The following is a 17,391-nucleotide window of genomic DNA, read 5'->3' as shown; positions in this document are numbered from 1 at the left end:
ATCCCAAAGTGTTTTTCTTACAGGAAGGGGGCCCACTTTGTCTACCATTAAAGTGCAGCCCCAACTAGATGTCAAGCAGCAGTCATTCTGCACAGTAGCCCCCCTGCACAGCAATTAATTTAAGGGGGAGCATTAGGGAGGCCAGCCTGTACAGGCCCACAGTGGAATTTATCCAGAACCCCAGGGTTAACACCCCTGCTCTGAATGTATTATAAGAGAGAATCCTATTGCTGTGTGATCCAACATGTAGTCAGGACTTCAGTTATACTGTATGTCTCATCCTAAAGACAGTGTCTCCTACAGCATGGTATCTTCAGTCTGGGGACATTGGTTTGAAAGGCAGCAGGCATTTCTCCATGAATGGTACCTGAAGGATAAGCTTTTTGCTCATTTTGGCTCTCCTGTGCTTTTCACTTAACCTGTTTGTAAAGTTTGGGCATTCAGGATGTGTAGCCATTGTAAACAATCATTTCTTCCACCAGCATTTTGATCACAAGAACAGGCCACTCGAGGTGTAAGATCTCACCATTTTTCAATGAGATGAGCTGCTTCAATATTGCCCTTCAGCCGAATTTTGAAAGATTTCCCACGCTTACAGTAGCTGTCCAGTCTTGCAGTCTGATGTTTGTGCAAAGTGACTCCTTTCAAGAATCCTCTTTAGGATGATTTTGATTCTTTCAAATTTGTTTGTTCAAAAGTCCAAAAATATGGAGTGTTTGCACACAACAAGCTGGGCTTTGGGGCTAAAGCATGTTTCATGTTTCGTGCAACAATGCTGGTTGTCTCCATGCAAATGAATTGTGGTTTTTGTTGCACCCTGCTCCTGCCAAGTTTGATGCATAAATCATGATGCGCGTTCTCACTATCAGCAGGAGTAAATATAATGTGGATTCTTTCCTTCAGTCTAGCCCCAATCCTCAGCCCCACCCCACAGTGTGCTGAGAGATCCCTCCCTGCAGCACACAGCGTAGCATCGTCCTTCTGTAAGCTCTAGAGATCAGGGATCTCAAGGGCTTGTTTAAAAGACTCAGGAGAAGGCATTGGGCGCGATGTCCTATGATGTCCTATAGATGCAACCGGTATTTCTTTTCTTAAAAGAGGGTAAGAAATGAGAGACTCCTTGGCCCCTGCAGTTCTTTCGGTTGCTATCTGCTGTCTGAGCCGAGGATCCCTCGCAGAATCCTGGGTATCAGTTTCAACAGCATGGATGGGTCACTTGTTCCACACTCCCACAACACTGTGTGTAAAGAAGTGTTCCCTGTTTTCCCTCTTAAATACACTTCTTCTTAGTTTTCACATGTCTTCTGGCTTGTCTTTAACTGTTGGCCTTGCAGACGACTGCGCTTGCTTCCTCAGTATATTTTGAGGATTATGAATTCTTACTGCAAGGGACTTGACTCATCCGTTTTTCCAAGACTAAAGATATTCTGTTCTATTAACCCGTCTGTGTAAGACCTTCCCTTGAAGTCTTTGAACTGATTCCAGTGCCGCAATAGTCTTTTAGAAATGTGATTAATTTCACCGTCATGGCTGTGTTAAGTCTAAATAGTTAGAAGAACCAATTTTCCAGAACTAGAAAAGTACGCTTAAGAATTAACCTCAGCGATTCTGGTTTTGTGAGAGTAGGACACTTGTATTCTTTTCCATGAACAAGTACCTGGTATTTCTGAAGAAGTACTGAGGGTGAAACAGCAGCCTGAGAGTTAACACAGGCCTGTGGCAGAGGCAAGTCCAAACTGAGGGCCAGACAGGAAAGTTAAACAGAACGTGAAGACCTGTGAAGTCCAGAGCTCATCCGTAACGTTAACCAGAAGGCCAGGATAAACACACTCATCCCGCGTTAAAGAAGACAAATCCTCTAGGAGAAAGGATACATCTGCACATGTTTTCCTAGTAAGGGAATTTTGTTCCTGGAAGGATAGGGGAAAAGATTTTTTTTAAAAATGCATGTCCTGCAACCGTTTTTTTTTCGTAGAGGGTATTTTTCATGTGAAAAGAGAGATATGGTTATCTGGAATATCCCATAGAGGTGTTTAACGAGCTGTGTGATATGAACTTGGGCTGTGTTTTTTTAAAATATTTTAAGTCATTTCCAGTTAAAGTTCATTTCTGTTTAAAAGGCAATGATTGCTGTAGAACACGGGACCCACCAATAGCCTCAGAATGGTGTAAACAGCTCTTGATGAAGAGTTCGACTGTTGCTCTTAAGGCTATAGAGCTAAATCAGCCATTTATGCCACTAAAGTCCATGAACTATTGATGATTAAAGATGGCCCTGATCCTTGAGTGCCACAACCCAGTTAGTAGTGTTTTATCAGTTAATCACAGTTCAGTAGTTCCAGATTTGAAAATGTGAAAATTGAGGGTTTCGCAGGTAGAAATCCTGCTCTAGAACAAAGCTGCACAGTGTCTAGTCTAGAATATCTGGGGCCACTGGAAACATTTACACACTGGTAACAAATAGCTCCTTGTTCCTTCAGCGATTAGGAGGATCAGGGTGATTACTGAGTGGCTGGTTGTGGTGTAGTGCTACTCCAGGGTGGATTGGAAGGGCTACGTGTTGAATACATGTTGTCTTAAACGTAAAGGGTTAATGGCAGCATGCTGGCGCAGTGGTTACCATTGCTGCCTCACAGGGCACCGCGTTTAATTCATGGGGTGCCATCTGCGTGCAGTTCGTGTGCCACAAGCCAAACACAAGCTTTTAGTTTAATTGGCTTCTGTAAAATTTGCTGTAGTGTGAATTCGTGGGTGTTTGTGTCTGTGTGTGGTCAAATCAGTGGTCTCTACTGGGGGGGCTCCAGTTCTTCACTGCTGGTATTTGAGTATTTTATACACTGCAGTGTGTGAGCTCCTGCCTTCTAGGTGTTGATTTAGACGACTTGAATTCAAATACAGTAGAATTAAGTTATCTTTTATTCCCACAGCTGTTAACCTGCTTAATTTGGACAATTGATTGTATATTTGACTTTACCTTTACTTTATCGTCATACAAGAACAGTATGTCTGAATTAGTGAAAGGGTTCATATTGTGTTCATGTATTGTGAACTGTATCTTTTACCTGCCTGCTGAGCGAATTTCCCATCTGGGACGATGAAAGGAAGTAAGTGTCCCACAGAAATATGTTCATTTTCTTGATGGTGATTTCAGTTATTTGGGAGGTACAGTATGAGACAAATACTCCACCATCTGTAAAGTATGTAGAGCTGCGTTGCTCAGTACAGTGTCCACAATGTCCACAATAAAAGGGTTTGCAACTTTATTTTTTCTCCGGGTCTTAAAAGGTAGGTTTTGCGTTGATTCCCCATGAGTGGAAGTGTCTTGTCAGATGCCTTCATGTGCTCATGTAATGAAAAAGGGCTTTAAAAAAAGTGGTTGTTCCATTGTCCTGACTGATTAGAATTGTGTGGCTCTGCTCTGTTTCTGCTTTTTTAAGGATGCATGATTTTGCCTTAATAGTCCTGACACCTATATTGCGCTTTTCTGGACACTCAAAGCACTTTACAGGTAATGGGGACTCTCCTCCACCACCAATGTGTAGTCTCCACCTGGATGATGCAAGGCAGCCATAGTACTCCAGTACGCTCACTACACACCAGCTGTCAGTGGGGAGGAGAACAGAGTGATGAGGCCAATTCAGAGATGGGGATTGTTATGAGGCCGATTAATAAAGACCAGGGGACAATTTGAGAAGTTTAGAAAATGTAACACCCCAACTTTACATCATTGTCCACACAGACCGCAGGGTGAGCGCCCCCTACTGGTCCCACTAACTTCCAGCAGCAGCCTTAGTTTTTCCTAGGAGGTCTTCCATTCAGGTACTGACCAGGCTCAGGGGGCTGCCGGTTGTGAGCTGCAGTGTGATATACTGGCTGACCAGTCAGGACCCTTCTCCTGACTGGACCCTAATATCGGACACTGCCCTAAAGTGCGCAGGCGTCTTATGAAGTTGCATCCGTGCAACTTGGTTGGTTGCTGGTCCAGGAGAGACAAGGCAGTTGGCATTTGCAACTCGCTTCTTGGCAAGGAGCAGGCACCACAGTCAAGTACTGTAACAGGCGACTAGATTTCAAATAATAAAAAAAAAACCCTCTCATGAAACCACTTCTCATCCCGTACTCCAGCGCACACTGTGTGGAGTATTGTGCTGTTGCTTAGGTCTGCCAGGCCTCTTTTCTGTCTTTGTGTAGCCTACAGTATGCATAATTCATTTTTCCTGCACACATGCCAAACGCCAAAAGAAAGAAACGAGAGACATAGAGTATACGTAATTAGTTAAATAAATATCCCCAACAATAATTCTTGCATCTTAACTCAGCCGAATCAGGGAGTTGAAGTTCATGTTTATGCAAGTGAGGAGTTCAGTTTTCTGAGTAATGCTCGGAGGAGCAAACATTTATCCTAATAGAGCAGTGGATGTGCTCTGCCCTCATTCAAGAGATTAAAAAATGGCACAAAGCTGTCATATTAACTTGATCTTCACTGTCACAGAGATGATTTCAACTGACATAAAATACCACGCTCAAAATGGAGAATACACGAACACGGACGTACAGGGTAGAGTTTGGGCTTGTGTATTGTGCAGGGTCTTCTGTTTTGTCTTTGCTCATCCTATAGTATGCATAATTAATTCTTCCGGTGCCAGACATAAGCTAAGATGATTCACATGTGGCAATGCTAAAAAGGGAATGCTTTCGAATGCAGACGGTCAATCAGAAGGATAAGACTGGCGACAAAGAAGCAAGGAAGCTGTTGTTTGTTGAAGGGGGGATTCCCAGCTCAAACCTTAGCCCTGGTCAAATTGCTGAACTACTTTGTGCTCCATTCTTGATGAGACAAAAATCTCAGGTCCTTTTATTAGAACCCTTGCTTGGCAGCTGTTGGGGTGTAAGCTATTTGAGAATTTGTACTAGCTTTTTTTGGTATGGGGGCACCCCTGTCTGTTTGGCAGGCTAGGCTATGAGAAGAAAAAACAGACATACAGTGTGCATCAATGAGAAGCCACATTTCTTCTGTTTTGCATGGGCTTTCTGTGCAGTGCCTGCTGAGTCGGGACCTGACTGAAACAGCTTGTTTATGAGGAGTAAGAGACATGTTTCTGGCAGATTAGAGGATGTTGGGATACGTCCCCAAACCTGGAATATAGTCCTGAAAAGAGATGTTCAGAGCTTAACAACAATTTTGTCTACCCTCTCATACCTGTTCAGACTCATTTGTGCTGTGCCTGGGGGGAATCGAGGGAATGGGAGCCGGCAGCAGAGCAGCGTTAGGATCTCGTGGGCTGCGTGCTGGGCAGTTGGCCTGTGCGCGAGGCCGCGGTCAGGCGTACTTCCACAAGCTGCTGAAGACGGGCTCCTTGGCCACTCGGTGCACCGCTCAAAATTTGTGACCACTTGGAAGAAATCAACAGCGTACTAGAGAGATGGGCGGGGTGGGGGGAGTTACATTTTTAATTAACCACTCACTCTAAGGGAGTTTAAAACCCTGAATATAAGGGCGACAGGAGTGTTGTTTGTTTGACCGCTGGTAATGACCACTTGGAAATACAGTCGCTAGAGAAGTGAGGTGACTAGAACGTGAGGTTGTGAAACACCTGTTAGCTGTTCAAGCTCAGGGGGGTGTTCTACAGCCTGATTGTGTATGTTCTGTGAATATAGCCAATGTGTGAGAGAACATTATTGTTCATTTTTTCCCTACATCCTTAGAAATCTCTGATGTCCTTACATTCCTGGGCAGAAAATAGATTTCTAGAAACATCTGCAGATCGACAGCAGCCCAGCGTATCCTCTTTTTGCCATGTAACGCTTGTTCACTTTGTGCCTGTAATGATGACATTTACCCTCCGGAGCAGGAAAGGTGTTGGGGACTCACTGAGTCACATGACTGGGCTTTTGGCACATTTGGTTTGTTTGCCTAGCTGGCTGGGTGTGCAGTGTGGTTTCAGGAGGGCTGAGACAGGCCTGAGAGATGGATGTTTGAGCCCTGCCCTTTGTTTGTCTGGCTACTTGTATATGCAGTGTGATCTCAGGAGGGGAAGTGGTTTGAGCTCTGTCGAGTGAATCCTTGTCTACCAGTTTTTTTTTTTCTGTGAGAGCCCTTATTTATCATTGCTGAGCCTATTGGTTGTGCATTCATCCCTTATCCATTAAAAACAGGTTGATACAGAATAACTTTACAGTTCTTTTTATATGAATGATTGTGTTATAGTGCAGGGAAGCCTTTAACAAACAAGGAGACATTCAGATCTCGGTATACGATCCACTATTGAGTGCAAGAAAGCCATTTTTAAAAGATGAGAAAGGTAGCTCTCAGAATGTGGGCTAGTCCAGCTGCTTGTACAATCTTCATTCCAACCTAAGCAGGCTGACTGAGAGAGATTACGGCCACAGTGGTGTAATCTGTATTTTTTTCAGTGTTTTATTTTTTTGTTATGAAATGTTGTGTTGCAATTCTTCTGTGATATGATAATAGCCTACATAATGGATCTTTATTTTCCCCAGAACATGAGTATATTAATTAGTACAATAGTGTTTTTTGGTTCTGAATAATAGATGTTTATCAACAAGGTATAAAAACTGCAGCATTGCTTTTTTAACGGGAAAATGTTTTTAAACAATAAAGATGGTTTTGTTTTAGTTTTAGCCAAGCAAACTGGTGATATCAATAGTTTCTCCTTGGTTTTTAAAGTGAAACAGGCCTAGATAAACAAGTGTCTTGTGTTTGGATTATTTCAGCAGTAAAATGTAAATTCGTCCTTGTTTACCAGCCTTCCAATTGATTTGTATTACCCTGCTCTCAATATCCACTGCTAGATGGAAGGACTAAGCTGTTTTTGTTGCTCTTTCAAAGGTCAATATTTTGAAGCGTGCTTGTTTTGTCAAATGCTGTATTTATCATTAATGCATTTCTCTTCTTGAAACCTACTCTGCTTCATCTCAGTTTATGCTCACTCAATACATGCATTTCACTGAGCTATAAATATCTTTCTTTCTTTACAGAATGGACAGAGCATAACAGAGGAAGGTGTTGCTCCAGCTGTAAAGGTAGGATTTTTAAATCACTTTCTTTGGCCTCTGGTTCCTCTCCATGCAGAAATAACTAAAAGCAGGGGCTGCATTCATTTTTTGTTCCGAGATCTCCTACGTGGGCGATGTCTTTGTAAAAAAAAAATGAAACCAAAAAAACTGATGATATATGCAAAAAGTCACTTGCACACTGACATAATATTTAGTCTCCTTTCAGGTGTTTTATACCATTCATTAATCCATGATCAGAGCCACTTATTTATGTTCACACCTCAGAAAACACATGGTTTTCATTGTTTTTTTAAAGTTTGATAGTGTCCGTGCCAGGTTCTGAGGAAACCAGCTTATTGATGAACAAAATTTCCTTTCTCACTCTTGGTGGACAAGCAGTTGTGGCACTCGTGTCATAAAAATGCTGAAATACCATCAGGTCACTGCCATTTTAAAGCACTGACTAAACGTCACAACGATTTAAAACAAATATTAAAGAGGTAAAACAAAGAGTCTGAGTCATTACCAGGGGGCATGCTGTCTCAAGTGACTTTCTGTTGTAGAGGTTGAAACTGGGCCACTTTGTCTGTTTTCCTTTGAGATTGATCTTGTTTCTGAGTCAGAATCTGCTGAGGTCCCATACTCTGTCTGGGCTCATGGATGACTAACTCTGTCCTCTCCAAATCACTAGGACAGCCATTGGTCCCCGAAACCAAAGCGCTTTCATTGTCAAAACCCTTTCATGATGAAAGGTAACTGCTGTGAGGTGGAGAGGTTTCAGAACTCTCTGAAATCCATTTGAAAGTTGTTATGGATGGTACTTCAGTCAAAGTCTGGGGAAATGTCTCCTGAATGTTGTTTTAACATTTGATTTCTTCGGTCCCTCACTTCTGAGAGAAATAGCAGCAGCAGATTAGACCCCGGCTCCAATTCCAGGTGCCATGAGATTTCTCTGTTCGGGCGGTGCCTTCGTACTCTTTGTTTTAAAGAAGTTTGCATTGTTTAAATGCCATGTCAACTGTGAAATGAGTGTTTTGAATGTGTATTAAAGCATTTCATAATTAATTAAATGTTTAAACCTGCAATGTTATTTGTCATCCATGATTAAATCTTGCAAAATATAAAGGAAGCTTGACGTCTTTGAAGTCTCATGCAGCAATAATGTTTTGTTGGAGAACGGACAGTATAGAGTTCACTAAATTTCTCAAAATGTTTTTTCAGGTAAAGTGGTTTTCACACTTGAGGTACAGTGCTATATGTGTTTTCAGTCGTGACTTAAAATCGCATGTCTGAGGCTCAATGGACCTGATTACATTGGGCTCTTGTCTGTGCTGTTATTATGCTTCAGTTCCCTGCTGTTTTTTTTCATTTCCTGAGTTGTGCGCAAAACAAGTTAACTGTAGAGACATGAAACAAGCGTGACTGAGTCTCTGAACAGCCTGCGTAGGAATAGGAGCATCCCGCTTGTGATTTTTAAATGCTCCCCCAAACCGACCTACAGACGAAGGCAAGAACTGACGTCCTGTGGCCCCCCACCTCCCCCCCTGCATTCCCTGCCTCTCGCCTCGCCAGTGGCCTGGCACGTGGCATCGTCAGCCTTTAAACCCCCTTCAGAGTCAAATCAGCCGCCCTTACGGCATCACACTCCAATTAGCCAGGAGCCGTAAGCACAAAAGCTGGAGGTCATTTGCACATAACACAGCGGGCCCTCAGCATGTGGATTTTGAACTGTGTACGTTCGTAATGCCCAGGTCTGTGTAATTGAATCTAGTCTTGATCTTTAAAACAACTCCGTCTTCTTTGATTATTTTGTGTGCAATGGGATTTCTCCATTTGCTTTCTGTGTGGCAGGCTTCAGCATCTGAATTTATTCTGTCCTGTATATGCAATTTAAGTTATTCAGTAACCAAAGCCAAGCCCAGCTGGGTAGGTGCGGTGATACAAAAAACACAGTAAGAAGCCAGTGTAAGTGTTTCTCTTTTTCTTCAGTGTTTATGCAATCTAAGTGCATCGGGCACGCTATTGGAGGTTTTCTACGTATTGATTTGGGTCATCTGCGTAAGCATGACCTGCTTTTGGGTTGTCACATGACGTGGTGTGTTGAAGCACAGCGCCAGGTTTCAGTCACTTGGCCGTGGTGGGTGGTTCTGGAGGATCAATATGTCTGAATTGTAACAAGAGAAATAGCTTGGCCTGTCAATAATGCAACCCATTATGTGTGTTTCAGTCCCAGCACACCCAGGGAATAAAGGCAACACAGATGGCCTTATATCCAGCCGCCGGGGAGCAGAGCGGACAGCAGTGTGGTGAATTACTGGAGGGCAGGCGTATTGTGGGGGTGCTAAAAGCAGCCGAAAAAGCCAGGTCATCTAATAGTATAAGGGCCATGGTGTTGTCCAATGCTTTGAGAAAGGGCTTATTCTTGCTGTGCTTTCTTCCCAACTGACATGGTCTCAAGGCCCACAGGGACATGCAAAAAGCACTTTTTAACGTGGAAAATTTACAGACCATGTTCTTGTGAAAATGACCATTGCAGGGCTAATAAAAGAAGGAAACAGCACACTGATTTTAGAATATGCCACATCCATCTTTCTGAATCGCAATTAAGAGCAATACAATAGCTCATTTGTCTTTTTTTTAACCAAAAGCAGCATTACGGCCTTTCAGGCTGATGTCATCACTGCCGAAGCTAAACAAGGCTGAGCCAGGTTTGTAGTGTGATGGGAGACCTTTAAGGAAAAGCTGGTTGTGGCGGGCGGTGGTGGTGGACCAGTAGGTGGCGCTCTTCCCTGTGGACCAGACCTCACAAACCACTGCCCCTGCATAGTTACTGGGGGAACTGTGCTGTAGGAGGTGCCACCCCTCAGATGAAAGTTTACTCCCAGAGTCTTGGCTAAATTCCACTCCAGGCTTGTACAATCCAGCCTTTCTAAAGTTCAAACTAAATTTAAATAATAATAAATGTTATCCAGGTGAGTGCAGCTTTTCAGAAGTGGATGAAGTGGATCCCTTCCTACATGTAAATTTCTTCAGGATCTGTTGGGATGAGAAGTGCTAATCAAATGTACAGAATGCAGTCTCTTCAGAAACAAGAATGAGGGTGAAAGACTGGGTTTTTCTAAGTTAAGTCAGTAAATCAGTAATGTGTGGCACAGTGGGTAGCATTGCCGTCTTGCAACTGCGGGGCTCAGTGCTGGACCTGTGGTGCAGTCTGTGTGGAGTTTGTATGTTCTCATCTCCATGTTCATGGGTTTCCTCCTGGTTTCCTCCTGGTCCTCTATAGTTTCCTCCCACAGTCCAAAAACATACTGGTACAGTAGGTTACTTTGGCTTCTTGGAAAATTGTCCCTGGTGTGAGTGTGTTTGTGTCTGTCTTGTCTGTGTGTCTTTCCTGCAATGGCCTGGTGTCCTGTCCAGGGAGTATCCAGCCTTGCGCCCGTTGCTGGCCGGGATAGGCTAATAAAGCGATTGGAAAAAGGATGGATTTGTTTTCTTTCCAGACATTGCTGCACCACCAGCATAACAGATCCACTTTGCCGTGATTTCTGCTGATCTCTGATTGGTGAAAAGGGTCCAATGTTTCGCTTCCCTCCAAACCGCATGTCAAGAGCCATACATTTCTAGACAAATCATCTAGTTCATTTTTGTGAATTCATCGATTGCGTGACCTGTACCCAGATATAATCTTTGACTTTAAACAAGTGTCACAGGAAGTGTCCCAAGTGTCCCATTACCTGGAGATGCAAGTGTGCATTCAGCTGATTCACCAGAACGCATAGGATTGCTGTGTTGTATCTCTCCTACTGTCCGGTAAACGGTACCAAAGCATTCGGTCCAAGTCCAACAGACTACAGAACAGCTTCTACCTCCAGGCAATAAGACTGCTAAACAGACAACCTGCAACTCCTTTAGCAAATCACCTGGAATGGCTACATGGACACACAGTTTTCATTGTATTCATCATAACTGCACTACATGTATACTGTATATTGCATACACCATGGACACATAGCAGCTATATTCATATTAAGTTTTATTCAGTTTCTATTACATCTATTATTATGTAACCTTATTTTTGTAACCTTAATTTTGTGATTTTTGTGAGCTCGCAGAAAAAATTTTTTGTTGCCAGCAGCTACTGCTGCACGCTGTATTATTGTGCATTTGATAAATAAACTTTGATTTGATTTGAGAAGGTTCTAAAGCCAAAATGTAGTAATTTTTTATTAGCTCTAGAAGCACAGTACAGGGCATTATAAAATGCATTATAAGTATTATAAATTATTATAAACAATGATGTGATGATGTGCGTAACCGAGCAGTAGGTCAGATCCAGGCTGGAATGTCCCATCAAGCTGTTCCAAACTGCCTCATCACAGAAACGCCATGCTTACACTTTTCCAATGTTGGAAAGCTAACCTTAGTGCCAGGAAAGTCCATGTTTGGCAAGAATGACAGGCCAGGTCATTGCCCCTATGATATGGCAACACCCCTAGCACTGCCTAGTAACCAAGAGCATAGGCCACAGCCCATCTTCAACCTTGTGAACGTGACCCTCATGGTCAACTGGCTTTGTGACTTTCCTGATGCTTGTTGAGGACCTGGACGTTTGAGCTGTGTACAATGTTTTAAAATTGCTTCTGCCATTTTAGTTATTGTGTGTAGATCTTAGACCATAATAATATACTGCTTGGCAGTTTCATTCATGGTGTCTTTTCTGGTATATTTCAGTGTGGATAAGCTACTTTAAATATAATGGGTCTCTGTTCTTATGCAATTAGCTGGTTTTCAATCTGAACAGCTGCACAGCCCCCAGGCTGGTGGTATAGGATTTCCCACAAGTAGATGCAGGGATGCCGGAGACACTGGAGGTGATGTCTGTGAATGGCAAACACCAGTAAGGCAAGATTGTCATAAGAGCAGGATCAGGATGGGGAATGGTGGTGGAGAGCTGGAGTTAGCTGTGAGGCAGAAATGTGTGACACGGAAAGGCACATTATTGTCGAAATCAGCATGCATGGAGCCCTTTGTGGTGGATTAGAGCTGCAAAATGAAACCGAGCATGTGGACTAAACAGTATTTTTCTATTAATCTTCACCTAATCAAATGACAGTCATTTAAAAGAAACATTGGAGAAAGGAACGTGCTGGCTGGAATGATGAAAGGAACCTTGTCTTACCTTTTGCTTGTTGGATTTGATAACTGGTTGTGATCTGTTATCTCTCAGGCGAAGAACCGAAGACCTTTAATTGTATAAACCTGGAGAACATATCACTGTAATAAAATAATTGTTTGCGTGACTCTAAGGAGTATTGCACATAGGTGACTGAATTCACCCACCACTCAAGTGCAGCTTCCACATGGGCGACATTTGAACATGCATAGAGATCAGAACAGGAAGTGACATCACAGTTCAACTCTGACCTTAGGGCTCAGATGGCTCCATAAAGGGGAACATAAACCCTTTTGGGTGATAAGGGTTCTCCACAATGGCTGTTAATATTTATTGGAGAAAGACTTGTATTACACTCCCATCTGTGCATTTAAGTGCCGTGATATAGGACATCCATTTGGTCCATTTTACTCTGGGCCCCACATCGAAACATAAATTAAACTGTATGAATTTTCGGCCACCAGCCAGTTCAATGAGTGTTGCTGTTCATTTAGGAACTGTTAAAATCAAGAGGAGGCCATTCAGCCCATTTGGTAATTAGTAGATTATTGATCGCAGGATCTCATCCAGCTGTTCCTGAAGGACGTCAAGGTATTGACTTCAACAACATAGCTGGGTGGGTGCCTTGTTCCCCACTCCCACACCCCTTTGTTCCTTGTGTTCCTGTATTAAGTGTACTTTAATGTAGTTTCCACATATGCCGTCTGGTATGAGTTCTGAAGCCATAGCGCTCCAGTATGCTAACCATACACCAGCTATCAGTGGGGAGTGATGAAGCCAATTCATAGATGGGGATTATTAGGAGACCCGGGGGAATTTTGGCCAGGACACTGGGGTAACACCCCTGCTCTTTTCAAAAAATGCCCTGCTGAACCTGAACCTCAGTTTTACGTCTTATCCGATGGATGGTGCCAATTGTATGGTATAGTGTTTCCATTACTATGCTAGGGCATTATGACTCACACAGACCACTGGGTGAGAGACCCCTACTGGCCCCATTAACACCTCGTCCAGCAGCAACCTTAGCTTTCCCAGGAGGTCTCTCATCCAGATACTGGCCAGGTTCCCACCTGCTTAGCTTCAGTGGATTGCCAGTTGTGAGTTGCGGAGTGATGTAGCAGCAAAAGGCCTGCTGCAGTGATCAAAGACAAGTAAGAGTTGACCATTCCAAATTGCAGGCAGTAAAAATAACAATGATTTGTCATTACTGTTTTTTAAGAAAATCTGACTTTGAATTCTGTGAGTATACTGAGTTTTTGGTTAGGGCTAAAATGGTGCATTTTGTAGAGGGAGGCTTTTCAGCGTGAAACTGAAAGGTACAGAATTGATCTTGTGTTTTGTCACATTTGATACGTGAGGGCAACAGAGAGAGCCCCACTGGCAATTTGTTTATTTCCACTACGTTGACTAAAAATAGACTTGTCATCTTTGTGAACCCGCTGGGTTCATTTGTCTTTGTCCTAATGGTCTGTACCATATAACCTGATGTTGAGTGTTATTGATCTGAAGTGTTAAGCGAAACAAGAAATTTGAGATTCTTTTAATAGCCACCCAGTTATGAAGCACTTCCTTCTATCCATCCAGAGTTTCCCATCTCTCTAAGCCAGCATGGTGCTGATTAGAGCTCATTGGGCTTGGTTTTCTCCTCATGGGGGGTTAGAATATTATGTGCAATTGAAGGTTGTGTGATCTCTTCAAACACAGCTGTGTTCCAGCTTTATGAGGTATGAGGATTTTGGGGTCTGTGAATAATGAAGAGAGCTAGACAGTAGAAAGAATAATTAATCTGATCTCTGTGTATTTACCTCTGTCTCTAGGGTGCTGGGAGATGGTAAGAGAATTCCCCTATTGCCTTGTTCCAATCTTCCTCTTTTTGGACCATGGAACACTTACAACCACATTAAGTTGAAAGCTAATTTATTCCTAAAAATACAGCAGCACAGTGTTGTCAGATGGTCCCATGGGCTGTTCCCAACCATCCATCCATTTTCTAACTGCTTTTTCTAAATCTGATTTGCGGGAGAGCTGCAGCCTGTCCCAGCAAGCAGCAGACGCAAGGCAAGGATGCACCCAGAATGGGACGCCAGTCCATTGCAGGGATCAACCACAGACGCAGACAAGCACACACTCCCATCAAGGCCAGTTTTCCCAGAAACCAATTAACCTATCAGTATGTCTTTGGCCTATAGAAGGAATCTGGAGGAAACGCATGCAACCGTGTGGGGAGAACATACAAACTCCACACAGACAGCACCCCAGATCTTGAATGGGACCCAAGTGCCATCTGTTCTGCTCACATGTTTCTTTAATGTTTATGAATTACAGTTTTAGAAAAAGTGAGGCTAAGTTTTGCCAGGGATAAATGCTTTAATATTGATGTCTAGAGGAAATAGCAGCATTCCACTTCATTTTAAAGTCCAGTCCATCCAGTCTCGTTTTCCAGAGGTCATCCTTTATTGGGTGCAGCAGACCTCTGACTAGGTAGTTGGCTGTTGATACGTCTTTCTGCAGCGCTAGGTGTGATGGAAGCACATCCTCTGTGTTTCTGCAGCAGCTGAGAGAGATGTCAGAGAGCAACTTCCAGGACTGTGCCACCCAATGGAAACCTGCCCTTTTCCCAGCATTATTGTAACCGCCTTGTCAAGCACTGTGTGGAATCTGGCACGGGGCAGAGCAGCAGATTGATTTTAATGTTCACTATCGAAGCGTGTCTGGGCGACGGGCTTCCTCCTGCCTACCCCTGCAGGCCACGTGTGCACGCGCGACCTCACTAACCCCGGTACTCCAAGCTCACGGGTCCTGCAGGGGTATCTGTCCCCAGGCGTGCCGAGGCGGCACCGGACAATTGAGCAACGCAGGCAGTGCAAGTCAGAACAAGTGCGAAACAGCAGGAAATGGTCAAAAACAGCATCAAAGCAATTTTCCTCGATTCACACAGTCTATTAAACTCTGCAGGTCGAGGTACTGTATGTGCAATCCTCAGTTCCTGAGCACTGTTTGAAGTTCCTCCTAATCAGCACTACGATATTTTAGATGCACAGAAACTTTCATGGAAGCCTTTCTATTTATAGTGTTACATTTGAATCTGCTAACTTTCCAATGAATCCAAGCGCTTAATGGTTGCAATGTTTTCCAACAGCTGAAAGATGACAGCACTGTTGTTGTGATGTGCAGTGTCAAGCAAATTAAATGTATTCAGAAAATGGAGATTAGATGTATTATATTTAATAATTATCTCTTGTTCATAATAACAGAGTTCATTAGAAAGCTTGCAAAATTGCATCTCCTGGTTAGACTCCAGATAGTAATCTGACACTGATTGCTATAAATAATTTAGAAAAAATAATTGATTGTATTAAATTGACAAGATCTTGTCATGCCTACCAGATTAATGATGTTGTTTACAACAGTAAATGCTGTTCTTGTAGAAATTAAATGTTGAGTTCAAGAAGCCAAACTGTAAATTAAAGGTCATAAAATCACTTAGGTAGGATCTTGTAGAGAGTATTGGTTATGGTTTTGATCACCTTATTATAAAATCAAGCTTAACAAGGTCAATTTCTGGTTTGAAACGAAGGTTCATGCACAATTTAACTTAGTCATTATTCTTAACTTCTTTACACAAAGAGTTGCAGGTGTTGACTAGATAGAAGATACCCTGAGATCAAATTTGAAAGTCTTTGAGAAAGGGCTTGACAGTTCTCCTCCCAAGACCCATAATGTTGTAGACTAGCCAGAAGGACGAAAGGACTTCCGAGTGTGTCCTTCTCAGTTCATGAGTGATATAGAAAACAAGTCGAGGCCTCTCAAAATACTGTAGCACACACTCGCCGATGTAGCATTTAAAAAAAGCCTATTAGTGCTTTAAGAAACCCATCCTTTTGGTTTCAACCACACACAGGTCTTGCTGATATAAATGAAACTGACATACAGACGTCTATGCTCTGCTAGGTTCTGAAAGAATTCCTCACACTATCGGCTCTGTCTGATGGGATTTATTACAGCTGCTGTGCACCAAGACTGCCTTTGAAATTCTAAATGAATGCCAGAGAGATTCCATTTTAATAATTATGTTCCAGTTGCATATTCAGTGTAAAGAATGAGTCATTTTGCTGTATGTTTGGGTCTGCCGAAAAATTTACACATCTGATGCATTTTTTTTGCTGACATTGCTTTTGTTTTTTTCTTAAGAGGAAAGATTGTGTCACTGTGAGGCTGTCAAACTTCCTAAAGTTTTCAAAGAAGCAAGTAAAGGTTAACTGATCTTTTGCTGAGAACTTTTCAGATGTGCGATTCACACCTGAAGGAAGACTCCACTCCCAAAATATTTTCTTCTTTTTACTTTCCAGCTGGAAATGAACATTTAGCTGTTCCTTTGCAGCCATCACACACTGACAGCTCCCCACATGAACCTTTTCGTACTGTTTGGCCCTGAATTACTGTATTCACAGCTTTAGTGTTTTTAGGTTTTGTTTTGTTTTTAAAGCCCTACATTTTGGGTGTAAAAGTTGTTTGCAAAGGTCAGTCATAACTCGGAATGGGATGTGGATTTAAACTGTTGCTGCATCAGACTAACTTGGCTTTATTAAAATGGAATTCTAAAGAAATGGTGCAATTATGCATCTTTGGATGACCATCTGGAGTCTATTACAGGAAAGCAAGGTGACAGCGAACGTGCTGCTCAACATACGGTCTCCTAATTTTGCTATGCTGGAAATAAACCAGAAAAGAATTCAACAAAAAGGCATGTGTGACAAAGCCTCTTAATCCAGAGTGTGAAACCACCGGTTGTTTCATTCACTGGGATTTTAAATTCAATTATCATCCCCCCACCAACTCCCCCCTGTCTTGTTTCAACACAAAATGCAGAGACTAAAAGGATGGTTTATTTCTCGAAATCAACGAGCGTTCTCTTTGACAACACATCTTTCACAACCTCTTTTCCCTTTTCCCAACTGGTGCCTGGAAGAGCTGTGGCACCAGCACATCTTTATAGGATTAGAAATGATCGTTTTGATGAGGGGAGCAATCCAAAGAAGAGATTAACGTCCGTCTATTTCTGCACAGCTCGTGGCATCCTTAATTGATACCGCTTAATTATGTTTCAGTGCAAAAAAGCAAACAGTTGTCATTTTTAGTGCTATAGAAAAAAAGTGGCTTTAAGAAAATGAGATTAGCTGCCTAATACAGTGGAGCATCAC

The 17,391-nt window shown here is 42.6% G+C and overlaps 1 protein-coding gene across 3 annotated transcripts in view; it reads left to right on the top strand.

Annotated features, from left to right (window-relative positions):
* rps6ka1 (ribosomal protein S6 kinase a, polypeptide 1) overlaps positions 1-17,391 on the top strand; it is a 90,132-nt gene that overhangs the window by 7,958 nt on the left and 64,783 nt on the right. For all 3 annotated transcript variants that reach the window (XM_088603095.1, XM_088603097.1, XM_088603094.1), the window contains exon 2: positions 7,000-7,044. In XM_088603095.1, the coding sequence (XP_088459221.1) occupies positions 7,000-7,044 (45 nt within the window). The remainder of the gene's footprint in view (positions 1-6,999; positions 7,045-17,391) is intronic.

Source organism: Lepisosteus platostomus, chromosome 13, assembly GCF_059453375.1.
Source record: "Lepisosteus platostomus isolate fLepPlt1 chromosome 13, fLepPlt1.hap1, whole genome shotgun sequence".
Classification (NCBI taxonomy): Eukaryota; Metazoa; Chordata; class Actinopteri; order Semionotiformes; family Lepisosteidae; genus Lepisosteus; species Lepisosteus platostomus.
Note: the sequence above shows the minus strand (reverse complement) of the source record. Positions and strands in the feature narration are given on the sequence as shown.